General features: G+C 37.2%; 1 protein-coding gene across 1 annotated transcript; it reads right to left on the bottom strand.

Moving 5' to 3' along the window:
• Positions 1–391: 391 nt before the first annotated feature.
• On the bottom strand, positions 392–19,158 carry DCAF17 (DDB1 and CUL4 associated factor 17). The gene is made up of 14 exons (XM_054381221.1): positions 18,436–19,158; positions 17,267–17,370; positions 15,798–15,888; positions 15,105–15,244; positions 14,290–14,368; positions 14,026–14,115; positions 11,587–11,694; positions 10,966–11,071; positions 7,727–7,869; positions 6,278–6,387; positions 5,792–5,879; positions 3,230–3,313; positions 1,736–1,891; positions 392–977 (listed from the first exon to the last, which is right to left on the bottom strand). Exons 1-14 carry the CDS (start codon positions 19,156–19,158, stop codon positions 789–791), a joined length of 2,211 nt encoding a protein of 736 aa, XP_054237196.1. The 3' UTR covers positions 392–788.
• Between the last annotated feature and the right edge of the window lie 4,925 nt (positions 19,159–24,083).

Below are 24,083 nucleotides of genomic sequence, written 5' to 3' on the forward strand. Positions count from 1 at the left end.
ATGGTGGTGGTGGCAGTCCCAAAGCTACTCTTCTGATCCCACCTTTGGCTTATATTTGGAAACATTGTCACTATGAAGCTTACAGCCTGTGTTTTGTTGCTGTAGGTGGGGTTTAATTGAAAAGGCGGCTTGAATTACGCAGGATCTGAATATACCACATGGAATTCCCATGCATCATGCAGGCTAAATAGAGTGATCTGGCTGTGCATCCAGTAGCTTTGGCTCAGGCTGAACAAATCCTGACAGTACAGGTGCTTGATTTTATAAATGTGATAAAAATATGTAATCTATTAATACTTTAAACCCAAACACACACATCAAGAAAACTTAAATGATTTTTATTTCTCACACAAAACCAATAGAAGGATTTTGTTAAGTGGTGCCATTTTCATACTACATATAAAAATTTATTCTATACAGTTTTAAATACTTTGTTTAATAACAGTCTGTATTAAAGTTGCATGGGAAAAACTACGTAAGACAGACTGCAGCATATGGCAAATGATTAGGTTCACATCTTTCTCCTTGATGTCCAGTACTTAAATCCAGCTGCTGAAGAGAAGCAATAAATGCTGCATTTAGCATTAGTGATAAAATGGTGAATACATGAAAATCTATTATGGACTACAGACAAGTGTACAATGTTACAGCGTAAAAACGAAATAAAACCTCATGTAGTAGTACAAAATATAAATATTAAATCCTGCCTGAAAAACAGTAGTTGACTAATTCATATGCGTGAAGTCCCTAAGTAACACCCAAATTGAAATCTCTGTAGTTGTTAGGTCTTAAATACATTCAAAAATTCTTCCTCCTTTTTTACAAAACACTCTCTCTGTTTTTTCATGGCTTGAACATTCATCATCTTTTGCAGTATCGCAGACCATTTGGTAAACATAACAACTGAACCTCCTGTTAGGCTTCTGTTCTATATGTAATACAAGGTCTTTGTCAAAGTAAACTTCATGACTGTAAGTCTGAAATGAAGAAAAAAAAAATCTGATTGCAGTCTCCATTTTCACAACTTGATAGTACCTATACCATTTTCCTTAAGAGAAAAAAAAGTATTTAACATTGGTGACCTCCGTGATCAGAGAGGAATTTTGTGTAGATACACACAGACTGCTTTTTCCAGATAAAGGACAGAATTTTAAAACTTTTGAGAGGTTTCCCACAGGCCTGTTTTAGGAATCTAAGTGCAATTAAGAACATCTGGTTTAAGATCCTATGTTGCCCACACAGTCAATTATAAAAAAGGTGCCAAAAGGTGCTGCATGTTTCAGATTATCTAAATTGGATGCCCACCTAAACTTGAACCATATGAACAGTCCAGTCCATCTCTCTAAATACATGCAGTGAGGTCCATGCCTAATTCTATGCATGAGCTGTGCAAGTTAAGCTAGTGAGACTACTTACAGGCTGTAAAGTTAAGCTGTAACTAGTCAGAGATTGAATATCAAGTTCATAAATATTGCAGAAATACCTAAGGACAACTCCTCCCCCAGCCAAACCCCAAACAAATCAACCACCAACAAAAAACTAAACTTAATTTCAAATCATGGAGATTTTCAGAACTACTGTGTGACGGAATACTAAATTTTTTTGTTACTATTATTTTGTACAAATCTCATCCACTTGGCAACACTATTTATGTATGTGCTTCAAATCTGAACAAAAACAGTAGGTAAATGGGCATGGGAAAGTCTTAGTGTAAACAAAAGACAGGAATTCTCACCACGTCCCAGGACTCCAGTAATGGAATACTCTTAAGTAGAATCCCATGTTCATTACAATGAATGTCAAGGTGAGCTCTTCCATCAGATCCTATTTGAGTAACTGCCACAGTGGATAACAAATCCAATTCATCTTCATAATCCACGATTTTGAATGTCTAAGGAAAAACAAAACCTCAGGTTTACATATCAAACAAATTCACATTCTTCTCTACCTAAACTGCATAGCTCTTTTTCTTTCAGTTAAAAGCAAAATAATAAAAATTGTATTTCTAAGTCTTTTCAGCCTGATACCCAACAAGCCTATTTTTCAACACAAGTTGTCCCATGTATTTCAGCAAAGTTCCTTGAGACAAAAGAAAATGATATGCTAAGCAATCCTAACATGCAAGTTAGATATATTTTACAAATATCACATAGAAAATGAATGAAGTACTTCAAAAAGTGGCAGAAAAAACAATTAAACTCCATACTCTCTCTTGAAGAAAACATGATAAAGAGAGTATAGCTTCAAGCCATTACTGGTTTTGAGGGGATGGGTATGTTATGGCAGTTCCATTCACACAAATACCTGTATGCTCTGTTCAGAGCTCCCTCTCACTCCCCAAAGTATGTAAGAGTAAAGGACTGAGACCAAACAGTGAAGACTGCCTCTGTCTCACTGGCATGAGCCTGGTAACATACTCTTTAAGTTCAAGGCAGTCTTTTTCTTCCATGATGGAAAAATATGTATTGGAATTTCAAATCAAGTATAGCAGCAGAAAAAAAAAACAAAAAAGAAAGAAGAAAAAAAAAAAAGAAAAAGAAAAGGAAAACTTTTTTTTAAGTGGCTAGAAATGAACTGCAGATGTTAAGGGTCTGTCCTGTATTTTTACCCTAGTAAAACCTATTTCCTTAGAAAAAAGAATAGAAATATAGAAATGACTGCCAGAAACTGATGAATTTTAACTGTTGTGCTTATGCAAATTACAGCTCCAGCTCTATACAGAGAGCTAAAAAATAATCTTCATAACCTTCTGAAAACTGAATACAAAATAATGTGGCGTTTTTACTCTCAAGAAGCAGTTACTTGAAGTTTTAAATACCTTATCCTGCAATCTAATCAAAGTAATTGAGAGACAAAAATATAAATATATTAAAGACTAGAGAAATTTGAAGCAGATTTTTAAAAATATGTTTCTTTGATACTTATAAAGCATTTTATGAAATAAAGGAGATGTTTGGAGAGAATAGCTTGTCACATTAACATCTCATTTCTTTGCCACTGAAGTATCATGGGGCATAAGATCAGTTCTTAAAAGAATATCCAAAGGAAATATATCAACTAAGAAGAAATAACAGTGAGGGGAAATTAATTACAAGACAAAGCCACAGAAGAGGAATAAACAGCTCAAAGATTAACACAGCTAATTGTTACAGCCACTGAACCTGAAACGAGCATGACTTCCGGCTACATCTTAATCCATGAACTTCTCTTCCTCAACTACATCAGTTACCTCTTGCTCCGGGTCATCATCCAGCAAGTTAAAACGCTTTTTCACCACTCGACCAGAAGCTGTTACAGTAACAGTATTGCTCACCTTTGGAGAAAAAGGAAAAATGTTACTGTAGACTTTGGAGCATTTTAGTTTCCTCTTAGCTATTTGACAATATATTTATGTGATGTCTTTTGCTTTCTGACCTTGTTTTAATACCTCTGACCTTATTTTACTCATTAGCTACTGTTACGGGCTTAAGAACCATAGAGTATGATCCTCCAGACACTAGATAGCCCAGGAGGTGGACTGGACAGTGTAATCTACGTTCTTTCATTCCCAACCCCTTTATAAATGGGCATTTCTATCTGTTCTGCCTTTTTCTTGTCTCTGCTGTCTTCTGAGCACGCCAAGCTCTTCTCTCTCTGGTATTTTCTTGGGGGAGTTGAGGCTCTCAGCCTTGAGCGGCCTGGCTAATATTTTTGCTGCATAGTTCAGGCTTGGTTTGTGGGGGGAAGCAGGGAGGTATTGAGGGGGGATTGAAGACTTGGAAGGTTTCAGCCTAGAGAAATTTTGGAAAAAGCCCAGGTTGGAGAGAACAGGCCTGAGGCTGATTATGAATTTTTATGTATTTTGTATGTTTTTGTACTCTTGTATATAGTTGTGAATAGTACTTCCCCTTAAATTTCCAGTTCCTTCCAATCCTATGTGGAGTGTGTTTCTTTTACTCCTCTGGGGAGGAGTAAGAGAGTTTCTGTCCACTCAAACCCAAGACAGCTACGCATGGCCTTAGTACTGCCATCTCTTCTTTATGAGGGTTCATGAACTCGGGATCTTTAGATGAGATATTATTGATGTTTACTCATATTCAGTCCTGTAGGAGTGGCAAAGGTTCTCCGCCACCATAATTTTTAGAACCAAAGTGACAGAAGCCAAAACACTGGAATGAGAATTAAGACAGCCAAGTCACCACCAATTTGTTTCTTAAACTCTTACTTGCGGAAGATCCATCTTAAAACTGCTGCAGCTGTTTTCACTGAACTTACCACAGAATCATACAATCACTTCTGTTGAAAGAGACCTTTCCATCAAGTCCAACCACTAACCAAACACTGCCAAGCCCACCACTAAACCATGTCCCTCAGCACAAGTCTTTCACATCGCTCCGTAGACAGTGACGGCCCTAGTCCTGCTGGCTGCACTGTTTTTGTTACAGGCCAGGATCTTGTTGGCCACCTTAGCTATCGTGGCACACTGCTGGGTCACAACTCAGCCAGTTGTTGACCAGCACCCAGATCCCTTTCTGCTAGGCAGCTTTCCAGCTACTCTGCCCCAAGTCTGCATGGGATTGTTGTCACACAGGTGCAAGAAACGACACTTGGCTTTGTTGAACATCTTACAACTGACCTCAGCCCATCAATTCAGCCTGTCCAGGACTCGCTGTAGAGCCTTCCAACCCTCAAGCAGAAACATTCAAAACTGGGGTATCAGTGTCTAAATGATTAAGTCAAAAGGAAAAGGCACAGCACCAACAGGATTAGAACTCCTATTTATTTGCTCTAATCACAGCAGAAGTCACCTAAACAAACCCTTAGAAGAAATTGTATGTCATTAGATGACAAAGCTCATCCCTTCAATGGAAATTTTATTCCTGAGTTAATGTAGATTATTGATAAACAAACTTTCCTGTTGCAGAAGCTTCAGAATTAGAATTGCAGATTTCCAGGGACTTCACTATATTCATAAATTATTAAAATTTGCTTTTATGTAAGACATAACTTTTATACTGAAGCAAAACTACAGTTCCAGGCACTGCCAAAAGACTTTCTTCATGAGTGTGGTCTTTAATTTCTTTGACATTTAAATTGTCTTTGTGATTTTCTATCACAAAAGACATCATGAAACAACCAAGGTATTTTAACAGCACACTAAACCGTGAGGTTTAGATCATCCCCTCACCTCTTGTTTCAACCTTCCTGCATTCTTCTGACCCACTGATGATTCAGTTCTGTTCTGTTCCAGTTCTAGTTCAGCTCTCCAAGCAAATATATGAGAAGTCACATTTGCTGCTGGGTTATTATTCTGTTATTTTAGTGCACTGATTTGACTCTGATTTGGTTAGATGAATCTGTCACAAGGGAGTGACAGATGTGCACAGCCAGGAAAATAAACAGACTGTTGGAAGCAAGATATTGTCTTTGTTGCCTTATAAACAAAGTCTCTAAGTTATGAGAGACTTGAAATATTTTTAGCATTTGTATGTTCAACTTACCTTAACATTAGAGATGCACACAATTATCACTTGGAGGCACCTTCTTTTGAAGGAAATCTATCACCATCTTATAATTATGCTTTGTATCAGTGATACATAGTTACACTGCACATCATAAAGAATGCTGAAATCTAAAGAAAAGACTGGAGGTTTCAGAAAGTTATCCTGAAAGTGTAATTGTTTTCAACATTTTTTTATACAGCTCATATTCCAATGAAAATGTGCAATGTCCTTATATAAACTTTGAATTAAGCCCATAAAACCCCATGAACTGCCCACAATCACACATTGTGATCTGACACTAAACTCACACAGTTTTCTCTGTTAGTCACTATTGTAAAATCTTCTGCAACCTCCATTTGTTCTGTGTTATTTTTATCTTCCTTAAGCTTCAACACTCTACAAAAGAAACAGAAATTACAAAGTCTATCATGTATTCAAATCTACCTATTACAACACTTCTATATTTATAAAACATCAGTTATATTAAAATATCAGAAATAACTGAAATGGAAATAAAATATTTTTGTAATTTATGGTTATGACTGAAAATTTAGCACAGTGGTCTTTAACACTTTTTGTATTAAAATCTAGTGTTGCCTGCCAGCAATCATATTCATCACATAGAAATCCAAAGATATTTCTACCAGAATTTCTGATTCTGACAAATTAATAAATTTTACAGTTGCTATAGCTTGCTGAGTGTTTTGTCCTGCAAACTAAAAAAGTGCTGAATTTATGCAGTCATGCAACTTTTTCTCTAACGACAATAAAATTTGAGAAAAAAAGGCTCATACTTTATCAAATTTGGTCCAACATGGATTATTCTGCCTGACATGTCTGGATGGAAGTATATCCAGTCTGGTTCCAGTGAACAGCATTTCATCTCCTGTATGCCATTTTTTGCCTGAAGAAGGAAGGAAAAGATTAAAATATTTGTATTTTGAAATATCTATTTAAAGAAGAAATACAGAGCTCCTCTCCACATACCTTTGAAGGTGTTTAAGTATTGCTCATAATCATAACCAGAAAGAATGGCAGTGGAACAACAATAATAAGCAGTTCCAATTCTTAAGATACTACTACTGCAGAGTTTCCGTTCTCAAGATATTCCATGGAACAGTTTCAGCTCTTTTAATATGAAAAAGCAATGACCCTGTACCGTAGCTATACATGGTTCTCTCTCTCCTTAAACTAAGCAAAGAATTAGCCTACAAACTGCAAACACTTCAGCAATTCCAGCAATTTGTAAAAGATATGAGGTGTGTCAAGACAAAAAGAAAAGCATTAGCATGAAATTTGACTTCAGGTTCAAATCTCAGGCTTAGCTTATTTTGTGCAAATATTTGTGGAGTGTGTAAGCCTGCTATAGCTTTTGATTGTGGCTGCAAGCTGGTCAAAATCTTGGGATTTCGGCAGTGGCTTCTTCTTGTCAGATTTAGCAGACCCTGGCCAGTAAAATTTTCAAATGTATGAATCCATATAAAAAAATAGAGGTGAGAAAGGGTTGTACAAGTCCCTTTGAATCAAAATTGATCTTCAGCTACAGTTGTGAAAGATTGTTTTGAAAATACCAGATAGGAGTGGGATCATTGATTTTATCAGGCTAATAAAAGAAAAAAGGACTTTTAGAGAAAAGAAGTTTTTTAGTGAAGAACCCTGAACTAACAGGCCTACAAATTGCCTGTATTACAGAAGTGTCTTTGGGCCAAATCCAGATCCAAAATAAAAGCTGAGATGAAGAGTTCACACTTTATGATTGTAGGATGAATGGTACATAAATAGAAATAATTAGGGATGCTAGGTTAAACTGAGCAATAAACACTTTCTAGGGAGAGAGAATGTACAAATCAGGGATAAACTAAACATTAGTGAAACTTATTCTGCAGTTTTTTAAAAACTTAAAACATTACTTTATTCATGCCATGTGGTAGGCTGGCTAATCAGGAGTACATTAAGATGTTAGAGTGCAAGGAGTTAAGTAATGAGATTCTGCTTGAACCTTAACCTTTAAGGTGGGAATACATTTCTGTGCAGCAGTGAGAGTGCCACAGTTATATTGGAATGAGGATATATCAGAAGCAGTTCTAACTCAGGAGAACACATTTAGACGACTCCACTGACAGCAGATTTAACACTGCAGGGTTTATCCCTGTGAGAGGACCACACTGCACAACAGCTCAGAAGTGATAAATACAAACGTGTTACACATGCATTTCAGAGAGGCTGCTATCTGAATATATTACCAAAGCATTGTCTTTCAGAGAACAAATATGGAAGATTCCTTTATGTTTTTTCTTGTTAGGTGTGATGATATAATGCCAAGGGTAACCTCCAATTTGAAATGCATTCTCCAGAGAAGATGCTTCAAATAGCAAAGGTGGGGTATCTGCAAATATCCATTAACACCATTAGTAGCAGACATTCATAATACCATTGATCCCTACAGTTCCAGATTCCAATAAAGCTATTCATTCTTCAGAACCTTTGAGAACTGGTACAAATATGTTGTCTGTGATCTTTTTCTAGCACCAGCTATGCTACCTGTCCGAGTGTCCAGACACACATTTGCAATTCCCCATGGAAGGTTACCGCCTTCTCAGATCTTCATGCTGAACTGCTGTTCTTTCAACTTACTTCATTTCAAATGAGCTGGATAAGCAAAGGCACAGCAAACAATTAAAATTAATCCAGCCCACCTGAATAAGAGAGAATGTACATATAAATATATCAAAAAACTTATCAAAGGGGTCATTATTCTTTTTGGGAAAATAGTGATAAATAGCTGGAAACGAGCTAACAACAGGAATTTCAAATAACAGAATTAAGTGCATAAAGATGCTCAAATCTAAATATTCCTTCTCCTTTTATGTAATACAGCAAAACAGTGTGGACCACAGCTGACTTCATAAAAACCAATTAAAATCTAGGAGTTTTTTGTAATTAATGGCAAAAGCTATGTAGGTTTCCCTTCAAGCTGAAGCACTGTGAGAAGAAAAAAGTTCTTAGCTGGACTTCTGCATCCCAAAGGTCTCATCCAAATCTTGACTTATTCTTGTCCTGATCCAGATCCTAGCCAACAGGGCTAAGATGTCACATGACATCAGAAATTATGATTACATGTGCTTCTCTTTTCTTCATTTATGTTTACAATGACTTAGCCATTTAGATTGAAATAAATAAGTTCACTGCCCATGGAAATAAAGTCTTTCCACGGCTGGAAAGCAGCTGTCTTCTAATTGTGTTTTGGACTAACATAAGAAATGGGAGTATCTGCACAAGATTTAACAAAGTACAGATTGTAAAACCCAGCACATTTGCTGTAAATGTAGAGAATATTGAGGATGGAAGCATAAGCAGAGGATCTATTGATACTAAAATCTCTCAAAAAATTAAAAATGAGCAAGAAAATTTGTTAAAATTTTAGCCTATCAACTTTTTAAATAAAGCATACATAGCCATTCTGGTAAATGGACTAAAAAGAGTTAAATGCCTTTCAAAAATGCAAAAGCCCTAAGCAGTACATGCTGCTGATAAAACATGCCTTTCTTTTTACTTTCATTTGGAAAAAATTGCAAGACCAGAGATAGAATGACTGCTTCAACTCTCTCTTCCCTGCTATGTCACCTGCTCTTCTTGCTCAGCACCTCCTGTTCAAGAATCAAGAATCAAGAAGGTTGGAAGAGACTTCAAGGATCATCGAGTCCAACCTGTCACCCTACACCTCATGCCTATCTAAACCATGGCACCAAGTGCCACGTCCAATCCCCTCTGTTCTCATTGTTTCTAAGTCCTTTCTCTAGCATTGTTGGTTTTCAATGTCCAAGTGATCTTTTTTGTACATTTACTAAGCTCTCCAGCCTTCAGCACTAATAACTATTTTTACTAAAAGTAGAAAAATAGAAATAAAAAAACCCAAACCAAAATCTCAAGAAAGTATCTTCCAGTTTCTCTCCTCACCAGTCAATAGCTGTAAATGATGTTGCAGATACATGGCAGCATGTAAGTTTTGATTGCCAAGTTCCACTTAGGTACCTAGTACACTATAAAGCTGGCACTGCACTACCTGCCATCCCTTCAGGCAATTTCTGTAGGAAAGCTAGGACTAAACAAGTAAGAAAATGACACAGCTAGATTATAGGAGACACAGGCTTAAACTCTGTTGAAATCTCACTCACTGAATAGTCAGTCAGCCATCTGCTTCTTGGAAAAAAACAAGCTCTAAACCCACAGGAATGCAACTATCTGCAAAGAGCAGCCATGGCAAACGTCTGACATGAGTTCCGAACTTCCAAACCACAAATTCTTGAATATGATTCAAGATGAAAAATGTTTTCTCCAGTACATTGGTTTTAAATCTCAGAACTACAATGATACATAAGATATGAGAACAAATCTGGTACAGGCTTCCTATTAAAGCTCCCTCAGCATGTTTTCCAGGGGGCCCTTACCATTAAGCTGTGGTTTTGCAGACTGAGACAGTGAGGAAAATTAGGAGAAATTTCCCTGTGCAGAAATACCAATTTCTGAGATATTAATTATAGCAGCCTATCACTTCATTTTGATAAAACATTGCATTAGAACTGATCCCATTCACCACATAAGTCTGTATTTTATCTTTGGGTATTTCCTTCATTTATGTAAATGTGGTTTAGTTTGTCTGTTATTATCTGACACTGTTTGCAAACTTAAAGATCAGAAGCATTTTTTATGTGGACAGTAAAAGCCATTTAATACGAAAACATTCAAAATAAAAGAAATCAAAGCATTAATTATTTGATATTGCTGAAACCTACTTTTTTTTTCAATGCCTCAAGTGTGAACTTGTGAGACTGTATTCTTAAATTAAAAAAAAAAAATGAAAAAAGCCTCAGGCTTTGGTCATTCATTAAGATGCTTAGCAGCAAATGCACCAACAGAAATTATTGTTTGGTTTCAGAGAAATTAAAGATATTATATGAAGCAGAACATTCTTAAGCTAATGATTTCAGGATAAAAACTATTTTTAATAGATATTTTTTTCCTCATCAGGAATTAATTTTATTGAGACATATTGAGGCATATTTCTGACAACATATCAAAACGCAATTTGGACAAGTTGTATTCAGTCTCTTTGAAGTCCCTCTGCAAGTTAGATTAAATGTTCTAACATCTTTTGCTTAAATACTATATGCTGTTTCGGAGTTGTTATTAACATCTGTCGTAGCCCTTCCTCTTTCCCAAGAGCAGTTGTGTCTCAAAAAACAAGGAAGGGGGTTCCACTATATGCTTATAAAGTTTTTCAGATAGCTTAGTTGCTATACTAGTTCTCTAGGTAGAGCCTATGTAATTATTTCTTGTAAATCAAAGCACATTTTTGCAGTGAGGTAAAACCAGAAATAATACAGCTGTAGCACAATACAGTAATTTTTAAGGTTTTCTTGGTGTGAAATATGTCATAATTAATCCATAAAAGCCACCAAGATAATACAAAGATCATAAATACCTGTTATTTTTATGTTACGTGGAAGACCAAAAGGATACTTTCCTACAACTCCTGCTTGACCATTCCAGTTGAATTCATGTCCCAAATCAAATGGCTGTTCCATGAACTAAAATAACAGTGGAAAAAAAATAGCTTTATTGATGCTTATTTACTTGCTGTTTAGTTTTATTGCTCTCTTCCTACTGCATCCTTTATCTTGTTAGATACTGCTTGAAGCATTAGTTTTGAATTAACATCTGATTTTTAACTGGAAGGACAGAAACTCAAAAATCTTACTGTGGTTGTGTCTCAGATCAGTTTTCAGTGCTCATCAGTGTTTTGCCTTAACACTCGCCTATAACGACAGACAAGGTATGTAAAGCAGAGCATGCCCTGGTCTAATATTTACATAGCTCCTCCCTGAATGCACTGAAATGCCTGTCTGACCTTCTGTCTCTTCTGTTTTACTACCTGTAACTGGTGTGGGTAGAATTTTCTACTGGTGTACCTATTTGCATCTTCCCACTGTAAACAGATCTAGGCAAGAACTCTATCCTTTGACATATTCTGTGTATGCCTATGTGGCATTTATGATTTGTTGCACCAAAAGAACATGGATTGTGTGAAAAATTTTTTTATTACCTGTTCCAAGATCGTCTGGAAATTATAGAGCCTAACCAGACCCATGCTATACATTACAATCAGGATTCCATTAGAGACAGCAACATCTGTCACACTATTACCAAATATCTGGAAAAAAAATACTCTATTAGAAAAGAAATAATTGAGAGACCATGTAAAATACTGATAGTGCATCCTTAATTTTGCAATGCTTTAATTTTTAATTCTGACCAAATTCTATGATCAATGGTTTGGTTCCTGAAGTTTTCTGTACTACTTTGCGCTGCAGGAACACCTGAGGTTAGGTAAGTCGTATTCTACAAGCAGAGTGATTCTTTAGTCAAGTCTCAGTCTATCAGGATATCATGTTACCCAGTTATTATCATACATGAATAGATTATACTACCCAGCGTCCTAAAGGAATGTTAGCTAAGCTAACAACTCAATGTAGAAGTACTGATTTCAGATCTTCTGTTCTTTTTTCATCACCAGAGTAAAATACTAGTCTAATCATGGCTCTATGACTGAGTACAGCTGTACTTGAATTGCATTATCCAGCTGTCACAGTACAGAACTCTCTCTGAATCCAAATTGTGCAGCAGTCATTTGTGCCATTGTTTAACACTGTCTCCACTGAGAAAAACTCAACAAACTAATTTTTCATATTTAATGAACAGCATGCTGAGTATATAGACTTTTTAAAATAAAGATGCTTGGAAATGTAGAGTTTTCATTTCTTTAGTCTGAATCACTAAGTGAAAAAGCAATTAAAATAGGGTAGATGAAAAGCCAGACGTGTGTTTGCAGCCTTGCAGCCTAGAAGGCAAATCACGTCCTGGGCTGCATCAAATGAAGTGTGGCCAGCAGGTCTAGGGAGGTGATTCTGCTCCTCTGCTCTGCTCCGCTCTATTGAGACTTTGCCTGGAGTACTGCATCCATCTCTGGAGTCCTCAGCACAAGAAGGACATTAACCTGTTGAAGCTAGGTCCAGAGGAGGTCACAAAAATGACCTGATGTCTGGAGCACCTCTCCTATGAAGACAAGTTGAGGGAGTTGTGGCTGTTCAGCCTGGAGAAAAGAAGGCTGCAGGAGGACCTTACTGCAGCCTTTCAGTACTTAAAGGGGGCCTATATGAAAGATGGGGACAATCTTTTTAGCAAGGCCAGTTGCAACAGGACAAGGGGTAATGGTTTTATACTAAGAGGGGAAATTTAGACAAGATACAAGACAGACCTCTTTGACAATGAGAGTAGAGAAACACTATAACAGGTTAAACAGCGAGGTGGTAGATGCCCCATCTCAGAAAACATTCCAGATCAGGTTGGACAGGGATCTGAGCAACCTGATCTAGTTAAAGATGTTCCTGCTCACTGCAGAGGCAGGTTGAACTAGATGACTTTTAAAGATCCCTTCCAACCTAAAACATTCTATGATTCCACTGATCTATATCAGGCTTAGCACTGCATTCACTTCTTGCTTCCTCTGGGGGGTGTATTCTCAAATCCCAAATTCTGCCCTGACATCATTCCTAGCTGTAACAATTACTATGGCAAGTACTCAGTACAGGCCCAACTGACAAAGTACTTTTTTAGATTTTTCATCTGCTATGACCATGATGAATCTGGCATACCATTCCTAACTACACTGAGAATATCTTTGATACTGGTAATATTTTTCCAGTCCTAAATACTAATTTTGAACAGAACAATACACAGTAGCCCTAAACTTTAACAATCCTAAATGAAAAATGTTTAGCTTCACTCCTTCACTTGTCAGCTCAATCTCGATTACAGCCTCAACCCAACCCAACCCAACACCAGCTAAAACCCACTAATAGCTCTCAACCCCAAATGAGACTGTACCTCACAGTTTGCATGTTTCTACTGTTCCATTTATAAGTTGTATCCAGAGCTCTCTTGCCTTAAAACAGACACTTTTTTTTTCACCAGAATAGCAAAACCTGACATCTGGCTTGAGGCTTCTTAATAGATAAATACTAACTTACAGATCACAAAACAACCTCTGAAAGGTTGTTTGCTCATGACTGATAAAGCAAGATATGTATCTACATTTTGCTGTTCAAAATGTATTATCAGTGATAATACATGACTATTACTAGTGGTTGGTCAGAAGTACATCTGTCTTTTTTTAGAGGTGAAAAGAAATCTTCAAACGCTTTAGGATTACCTAATTCTTACTGTTGCTATAGGTAAAAGCTGAAGTTGAAGACTAATTGAATAGCAGAATGCATTTGTATTTTCTCTTCTGGGCATTTGAATTAAGAATCCTCTCCTCAGGACTTCTATTAGACACAAGAACACTACTACTAACTAAAGTTTCAGGGCGCTATGCTTTTACAAGCTCTAACTTTGACTCCTGAAATCTTGGGACAAGCCTGTGTGAACTATGCCTCTCATGCAACTACAGTACAGATCATGACTAACAGAGGAATTAACTCACCTTTTTGTTTATTTCTAGCATTCCAATGAAAGAAAGAGGCAAAACTTGGAATACAGCGAGATAGAACAATACAGACTCTTGGATACCTGCCTGGGAAGAAACAACAATACTGAATATACTTATTATACTCGAGGTATTTATTGAAAGTAAGATATGATAATCTACCATAATAACAAAGTGCAGTATCCCCATCTCTGCCCCTGTAAATTTGTTTTTCATCAATTTTGTAAAAGTTTAAGAATGGCAGTGCTTTAACAAACTTACCTGCCGTGCTGCTGCAGGGAGCTTATTCTGAGCTGACTTTACAACCATTACCTCTTGCGGAGTATCCCAGCTCAGATACCTGTATGTGACAAGAAAGGCTTATTTTGATCATTTCAAAATAAGTTAATAATAAATACTTCACATAAATTACAATCTACTATAACTAAACAAATCTGTGTTCAGGCAAACTTTTAAGTATCTGATTGGGAGGTGTTATTGCTGTTTGCAATAACACAAACCCTAGAGAACTAGGAATGGCTTAATTCATACTGGATAGTGATAAAAGTCCAGAAAGCAGGAACACTCATTATCTTAATTTTCTCCTTCCCTTTACAAATCACTGCTTTCTTATCCCTCAGTTTAAACGAAGTAATATGTTCTGAGAACTGAAAAAAACCCAACAGTTTCCTAGAAGCAGTAACTGCTCTGCTTTTAAAGAGCAAAATGGCTACCCTATGAAATGTTTGCAAATTAAAAATGGCTTAGATGTATTTCTGGTTTATGAGCTTTGTTTCACAAGGTCCTCTCCTAATAGGCTGCTATCACAATATTAAAGGCTGCAAAATTGTTAGAGAAACCAATAGCAGCCTAGTTTTTGTGGGTTTTGTGGAACTCCATAGCAAATTTGAGACTGTAATATTTAAGCTGCTGAAATTCTTCTGTAGAAAACAGCATGCAGGAAGAGGACTCCAGGTAATGTGCTAGGCTAACAAATCTTAAGTCAGCCATAAGATAGTACTAAAATAAACACGATTTTTTCTGCAATATAGTACTAATGATTGCTAATTAGATAAAGCCTAGTCAAAGTTTTATACCTGAATTTGCAATAGGAATCAGCAAGGTATATTTTTTCCAGTATTTCTCCACTATCAGCAGAGAGACGTAGAAGCCAGTTCCGCACTGTCAAGACTATAAGGGAAGATTTATAGTCTGATGGACTTGGCAGCATTTCCCCCTATATAACAAAAGATTATCAGAAAAAAGTTTGTACAAGGAAGATACATAACGTTTTGATACAGTAAGAAGAAAACAGAAGTTAACGTACATTCCTCGAAGGCTGTAAGTGGAAAGCTGCCCACCAATCACGTAAGAATTTCTTAAGCTCTTGTCTGTGCTAAGTAGTCATTTGGCCACTACATAAATAATCTCTTGTCACACTTTTTGCAAGACAGTCACTTCTTCTAGAAAAGAGATCTTTTAGAACTTCCTTGCCTTCCAAAAATGAAATGTAGCTGTTTATCTGTCTAATTGATATCAGTCTTGAAGAGACAAAGTGTTGCAGAATAAGACATTCAGTGGCAACTCAACAGTAATTTCTAAGAATGGTATTCACACTACCTTATTTTTAGACGTCTCAAGGATAGGACTAATATTCCTAAGATCTGTGGATAGTGGATAAAAGAAAAACTCCACAAGGAGGAGGGAAAACAGAACAGCTTTTGGGCAGAGTTGGTTTGTTGAGTCCTCAGGTTTTTTGCACACAAAAGTCTAGTAATAAATAATCTTACCAATGGGCATTCCAATAATAAAGCATCTTCTATTTTTTCTGACTTAGAACACTTTGGCTTTTGATAAAGTATTCTTGGTTCTTGTGCAATGCTGGAGAAAAATGATAGTCAATCATTAGTCAAATTTACAAACTACTTTCTATCAACAAGTCATTCCATATAGTTTCATGGCAGGTCAGAAATCCAAATATCTTATTTTTACTTTGTAAATATAAACTGAAATTGCTCACAAAATAAGGCCTAATAAACAACAGTTTGTATAACATAAGATTTAGAAGCTAAACTTTGCTATATTTTGTGGTTTGATGTTGTGGGTTTTTTGGTTTTGGTTGGTTGGTTTTGTGGGGTTTTTTTGGGTGGTGCTACTGTTTTTAAACTACAAACCTAACAGTAACATTCGTACTTCGGTGATAAGATATTAAAATGAACCCCTATTTCAGAAACTGACAATCATTCTGGAACCTTCCCCTCAAGCTCTTTTCCTGTTGCCTTTCAGAATATAAAGGTGCAGCATTATGTACAGATATTTTGAAAACAAACCAACCAACCCCTACTACTACAATAAAAGCTTCATACTGTGCAAAAGGTTTTCCTGTCAGGAAAAGGTTAAGTCAAAAATAAACCTGAAATATGTTAGACAGTTTAACCCAGTACTCGAAAGTATTCAATGTAGGAATAAAACATGGCTAAGTAGATTTAGATCTCTGCTGTAAGTGATACATTAATTTAATTAACTCTCAGTGGTTCGCACTGACAGATTAATTTGTCTTTCATGTACATTATGACACTGTCTCAAAACTGTTCTGACCACAATTTATTTAGCAATACAGTTTTCCAAGTCCCTGATACTTCCCACAAGAGGAATGGGCAAGGACAAGGGTAAGGTCTGGTGTACCCAGGACTTACCAACCTCTACCCTGCCCTGTGCTGCCTCCTAAACTGTGTCTCTGCAGCCAATCATGAAATAGAAGAGTACATCAGATTAGAGAACTGATCTGCAAAATACGTTAACAAAACCCAGCTATATGCTGTACGTCTATGTGAACCATGATTTATTGCTTTAACACAGAATTCACATAGTATCAAGCTTGTTACATAGACTGATTTTGTGACACATTCTTTAGCACACTGCTAGTTACAAGATCACAAAGAACTACTGTTCATTTGGCTTGTTAGTGCAAAATTACAAAATGGTGATAATCTTTCACTCCCATTAAAGTGCTCTGACAGCTGAAATTACACAGCACCAGAAACATCACGCTTCCTTTCACCAAAGCAGGTGTCATGCTAAGACACAATGGCATCTAAGTGTAATTTAACAAAGATTTATGCACCTGAGTATTTTTTGTTCACAAATTCCAGGCACTTCACAGGAGGTATTTTGATGAGTAAAATTAGTGACATATCTAAACCAGAATCACACTCTTAAAACTATAAGCCAGGGTAAGTTTAAATTATTAATTTATTACCTGCTAATACAGCACTGGTAATTGTCTAAGTAAATTCTTCCTCTTTCATATGCAATAGGAGATGCAGAATGAGTAGTCCAAACATTCTTGAATTTAGTACTTTCCTAAAACAGACAACGATGGTAATGGTGACAGCTTTTGTAACAATTCTTGCTTTTGGGAAATATTTTATTTTGCTCCTGCACCATAGCACTTAATTGAATCTTTGCTGTTGAATACATAAAGAAAACACTTACAAAGATATATTAACTATTATGAACATTGTAAGTAACGACTGTTTTGTCATTAACTTGCCTGCATTGTAATAGAAACTAGCAACTAAACTTTAATGACAACTTTTAAAATCAAGGAGAAAATTCTCCAGTGTTAATATGTACACAACTCTTTTATACGCAACAAATCGAATTTACTGCACATCTGACTCCACTCTGTTGGTGGTGTTTTTGTGTGAAAGGCAGAAAAATGTTTACTGTTATTTGCAACACGTGCTTTAAATGTTAATGGGGTGAACTAATCAAAGTTTCTTGCATACACTGGAGACATCAGGAGCTCTACACCATTAACCAAGGTTTCAGTCTTACCAAAAACAAAAAATCAAAGTGGTATACTAAAACACATTAGCTGACTTCCACTAAATTTATTTTTAATGTAACAGTCCATACTCCTCCACACATTGTTTCAATGCATTTCTATCAACTACTGCATGAGAGTGCTAACAGTTGTGATAAAAAAAAAAATCAAGTTCACTTTAGTCAGTAATTGGTTTAATTCCTATTTTTTCCATAACATAGATTTCACTGACACATTAAGGGCATGTTTATCTGAGGACCTCTGCTGATTATTTATTGTGAAAACTCCAATCAAATTTAAGTGATACTCCCTAAAACACTATGAATATTGGTTATTAACTTAGGCTAAGTAAGTGATATAAAATTTCATAATAGGCTGTTTCTAGCACAATTATTAGACTTACAGGTGCTTCACAGTTTTTCCACAGCATAGCCTCTGAAATAAATGTAACCATTTTTAAGTCTCTACAACAGAGCTGCTTTTTTTTTCTCGCCAAACTTGGTCAGCGTGACCACGGCCTGGGTTGAGGACTGGCTTTCACGTCACTCCGGCTGAAAGCCGGCACACACAGAAGTTCAGCCAGCGCCAGAAAGCATTACCTGACATATTAGCTTCCTCAGGAGTCCCAGGTTTTTCCTGTAGCTGACACCAGCGTCCCTGGCAAAAAAGCCGTGGGCCCTGCGGGTAAGGAACCGAAAGACGTTGTGATCCCTTAGGGCCCGAGAGTCGGCTGGGGCGGCTGCCTGCGGGTACATGTCTGGGAGCAGTCCTTTACTGACTCCAAAGAGACCCAAACCGCAGGGACCACGGCACCACAGCCCCGCCGTCGCGAGGCGGGACCAGTACACCGTGCTCCGTAGCGCAGACAGACACCCACTGGACTGGGTGCGCACCCCGTCTCCCCCGCCACAAGAGAGATGAATTACCGCAAATGCCCAGCGACACCAAACCTCCGTTGCCTCCCTGGCCCGCTGGGTACTGTAGTTTCCGTGGGCTGCATTCTGCGGCGCCGCTGGACCACATCTCCCATGAAGCTCCGCGGCAGGGACGGGCGGGGGCTGTTCTGGGGCGGCCGGGCCGAGTCGAGCTTCAGGTCGCGTGGGTGCCAGCGGGCGGGAGCTGGGAGTGCTGCGGCGTTGCCGCGGGTGAAACGCTGCGCGGAGGACCGCGGGGTAGGAGGAGGGTCGCTGCGCAGAGGTTGGTGAGAGCCGCCTACAGTGGCTTATCCACTGGTACCCGCAGAGCCGGGACCCCGCCTCTTCTGGGCTGCTCTGTTTTATCTTACGCCAAGGGACTGAAATAAACGCAGCGCGGGTTGTCATGTGGGGGTGTAAACAGCATTTTCTGCGTTCTGTTTCTAAATAAAAGCAAGAAAGTTCTATTAGTGATAGTTCAGTTAAGGAAGAGAAACTACTTGTATCTCCTTTCAGGGTCTTTCTCCTGGAGAGGAAAGGCCCCCGGAGCTGGGCGGCGGGACGCGGCGCGGCTGAGCCAGCGGGGCTCTCCCAGGTGTGAGCACCCTCTCGGGCTGGCATCTGCTAGCGGCGGCCGGACGTGCAGCGTGCTTAGGGCATCGCCCACGGGTGGGTTTGGATCCTGCCCTATGGGATGGAACGTATGTGATGGTTTGAAACTGTCTTTTTAATTTTTCCTTGCAAAGTTCAGAACAGAGAAAGTGAAAGAATGTAAATAAGTCACTATTGGGTGTAAGAAAGCAAAATAACGATTGTTCTAAACACTTCCATTGGATAGATAGAAATGTTTAAGAACTATTACCCAAAACAAAGTAGGCACTCTGCACATTCTGCGTTCTGCAGTGGGGGCAGTTGCTGGGCTGTCTGGCTGCTGTTTCTTCTTCTCTTCTGGCTGAAGATAACACACTGACCTTGGCAGCTAAGTTAACAACTTTCTGCTTAACTAACTCTGCTTCTCTGTCCAGGGGGGTCTGGGGGGAAGCTCCTGGGAGAGAGAGGCCCCTTTGGGAGGGTCCCCTTGGGGGGAAGCAAAGGGAGATCGGTTGTGCTTTTTCTGTTGATTGTATATATTTGTGAATGTTGTGAATTTTGTATATTTGTACATATTCATTGCATTTCATTGTAGATTTTAGACTCTGCTTGTAAATACAGCTTTTCATTTGCTTCCAGACTGAGCTAGCCTGGTTATTGTTGGTGGGGGGGAATTTCAGCTCACACCGACACAACGTACCCGGATTTGGCGGGTGTGTGTGTATGTGATTTTAAAGGTTTTGTTCAGAACTTTAAAACTCTAGGGCCAACAGCAACTTCTTGAGGTGTAAGACACTTAATTTTTCTATTTTTAGAGCTATGTCCCCAAAGTTGTCGCTGTCATCAACAGCTACTTGCTAGCAGAGCAGCTGAAGTCTGTGGATGAACTGTTTTCTCTTCCTTGCCAGAGACCAGGCGCCCAAATCGAGTAATCTTTTATGTGTTTCCGGGTCTGTTCTTAGGATCTCTGAGTGGAACCTTTAATTTCTGCTGATACTATAACACAAGACAAATTCTTGTGATTTTTTTCTGGTGCCTTGCTGTTACTTGGATGAAGTGAGCTGAACACACAAACACGGTGATTGAAGTTTCTGCCGAGAGTCCTCAGTATGATCCAATTTGATGGAAAGATGTATTTGGAGACTTAGGTGTATGTATATACACATAAAGTCAACACAGCTTTTTTTTCCCCTACTCTTTTTTTAACGTTTTTTTTTCTTTCTTCCTACCTAAGCACCAGCCAGCAGAGGGTGCACAGGTTAGCCAAGAAACCTTATTTCTGATCTATGTTTACCATTGATGGCTTCCTCTTTATGTTGAACTTGTGAATAGATTAATTTAGTAAATCAGTTGCATGCTGTAATCTGCTATATAAACAATAGGAAAAGACATTAATTACCTCATGGAAAAGGCAGAAAAATAAGCGGGGGGGAAGGACTACACAGAATACTTACGTGTTTAAATCCCACATCATACAAACACCCATTGGTGTGTGAGAAGACAGGTTGTCTGTAAACAAATTGTGCAGGTGTTTGCAGGATAGTAGCCTAAAGAATTATTTGTGATTTTGCATCTTTACATTATCCAGTATTTAAGAAACTTGTATTAATAATGATGGGTATCTATTAAAATTATTTTAGTAAGTATTCAAATTAATGCTTCCTGAGTGTGCCATTATTAAGTGTTGCAAGCACAGAACAGTGGAAAAATTAAAACTGAAAATGCTACTGTAAATAGATGCAGTACAGAAGCAGAAATTCCATTCCAAGAATGATTGCAGGATATCAAAATACAATTTTAGCTTCAGTTAGAATAAATTCTTCACAAGTTGAAGTATTTTGAGTTCCATTAAAATACTTTATTGAAGTTTCATTTTAAAGATAAAACAGTCTTTGATAGTGAAGTTGGAAAATCTCTACTATAAATTGAAATAATGCAATTTCAGCAAAACACTTGACCAAAATATTTCAACATTCAAAAAAACCCAAAAAAGTTTGAATATATGAAATGTCAACAGAATTTCTACATTTCTTTAAAATACTGTGATTTTCTTCAATCACCATTTTTGGACAAGGTTCTGTCAGAATGTTTTATTGCCTGGCTTTGCAAGTGTTAAAAAATAGGAGCTCAGGTTTAGTTTAATACAGAACCAATTATATTAGCTACCTGTAACAACTGGACTCCACATATTATCCATACAATTAAAATAAAACACTTTTGTTAGTTTCTGTTCACATTAATGGATTAAAGAATCAGTAAATAATGTGTTTCTGAGATACCAGTTTCCTTCATCCAGTAAGTTCATTGAACTAGGTTTTTGGACCAAAATGACAGGTTATTGCTATTCTGTTTTGTGGTTTGTTGTTTTTGTTTTGGTTTACTTTTTGTTTCTTTAGATTTGTTTGTGGTTTTCATTTATTTATTTTATTTTGGTTTGGTGTATGGTTTGTTTTTTTTTCCTCTCACATCTGTTTCAGAACTGATAATTCTTAAGGATTTTGCTCACCAATGAAGTGCTTTATGTATGTTTTGGTGTGTAATTCACTCTTTAAGAAACAAGATTAGAACAATTTTTTTCTCACACATCTGTAGTTTTTCCTCTGTTGATGTGACAGCTCAGGGACTGTAATGCCAAAATCAATTAGAAATGTATTATTTTAGGTCTAGGTGGCAGTTGATGTGCATCACTTCTGCATGCCTGCCTTCAAAAGCTGTGCCGAAGGCACTGTTAGATTGTTTGGAGAGGGGAGGAGTTATAAGGCTGTTCTCTTAAAGTTACTAAACTGAGGACCTGATCTCTATGTGTAATAACGACAAAATTGTAAAGACAAAAAGGCAGTGCTCCACAAGGAGAAAAAAAATATCTTCCATGTTTCTCTTGAATGTGGTCACCACATGCATTATTTGTTTAAATTTCCTTTCATGAAAAAAATAGTCATTCTGCCACAAAATATAGGCATTTTTAATGTAATTGAGAATCATTGTAATATCCTTAAAGATGAATGTTTCATTGTTTTGATTAATCATCAGATTTAAGCCTTCCCGACCCTGGCTCCGCACAAAGAAATACTTTGTAATTCTTTTGGACAACATTTCTTGCTGTCATGGCTTGATGGTATGATCATTTTATCTGTGAAAGAGAAAGGGGGTTTTCCCTATTTCGTCAACAAAATGAATTAGAGAAAGATTCAAGCCTTCAAGTTATGCTTCTAAGTTATTTAGATGCTTTTTGAACTTTGGTAGGCAGGTTGCCCATTAATCTCATGATCTGTGGATCACTCTGACTCTCAGGGGTATACATGTGTGTCCCCAAGGAGTTCCTTCACATTTAACACCGGATGCAACAGTAAACTCAGCCAACCCCACTCTCCATTCACTCTCTTGATGTTTCAGAATTTATCAGCTAAAATTGTGTCATTATCGCTCAGAGGATCACATTCTCATAAAAGAGCTTCATGGCTGGATATTACACATGTAAGATCAACTTAGTCTTCTCATTATAATTCCCATCTGTGCATCTTTTCGTGTTCTTACTGAGATATTTAGAAAGCCAAGAAAAATTACGTGGCTAGCCTAGCAGCTGAATTCAATGTATTTTGTCTTGAATATCAGTATTGGCACAGGATATGCAAGATACTGTCTTAGGTCTTTTTGAATGATTGAAGGAGAAAGAGGATTTGTAAATAGTTTGCAACACAATCATGGAATCTTTATCCAGGCATTTCTATAATTTGATAATCATAATTTTAGATCAGATTGTGGTTTGGACTTTTGGAGGATTTTCTGTTTGCTTTTGTTTTCAAGAACATTGCCTTTATGTAGATCACGTATTTTGCAGAAGTTGTCATGGTGTGTTTATTTTCATGTTGCATAATTATTATTTTATAACGTTCTGTGTATCTTAGTAATTATGCATTATGTTGTGAAAAATACATATTTTCAAAATCAAAGCATATGAAGGGTTTGTAGCAATCGAGGTATAAACTGGAATGGTTTTAGTTGCTGAGCCACATTTTAAAAAAAGAGTTGTAATAAACTCATTAACATTAGAAGAGCGTTTACTTCTTTAATATGATTAAATGTTACATTTTCACCTCAGCGATGCCCCATATCCTGGTAATGTTGCAGTGTCAGTGTTTCTATTTGGCATAAACAGCCAAAAGCCAAACCCCATTTTATTTAATCTTTGACAACTAGAAAGAAATTTTTATATTTTGTATTTTTTTGTCCTCCTTTCTTTTTTCCTTCCTGTAGGCTTAAAATGAATAAACAATGCCCTTTCTAAAGCATGACTCATTCAGAAGTACACCTTAAATGAGGAATTGTTCATTTAATTGTGATTCCTTTGCCAGGCTTTGTATTGATGTGTACAAAATAACCTTTATTTACAGTACAAGACTTGTGATCAAGTAGTACTATTTTCCTCAAGATAAAAATCTTCATTTTGTAACCAAATTGCAAATAGTGTTTTATAATAATGTCTGTATTTAAACTGTACCTGTTCTTTTGTAACTACATTTTGTATTTCCGGTGCATTAAATCTGTATGTGTGATTTCTATAGAAGCAGCAGGGAAAAAATAGGACCAAGAGTAACTTCTAGTCATATGCAGAGCACTTGAAGGAGAAAAGAAAGGCACATTAGGGTAAAAGGAAGAGGAGGGGTATTTTGTTTTGTTTTACTCATATCCTAAAAAGCCTACATTAACAAGAATATGCAAAAAAGCCCAAGACAAAATGTTGG

This window comes from Indicator indicator, chromosome 5 (genome assembly GCF_027791375.1).
Source record: "Indicator indicator isolate 239-I01 chromosome 5, UM_Iind_1.1, whole genome shotgun sequence".
Lineage (NCBI taxonomy): Eukaryota > Metazoa > Chordata > Aves > Piciformes > Indicatoridae > Indicator > Indicator indicator.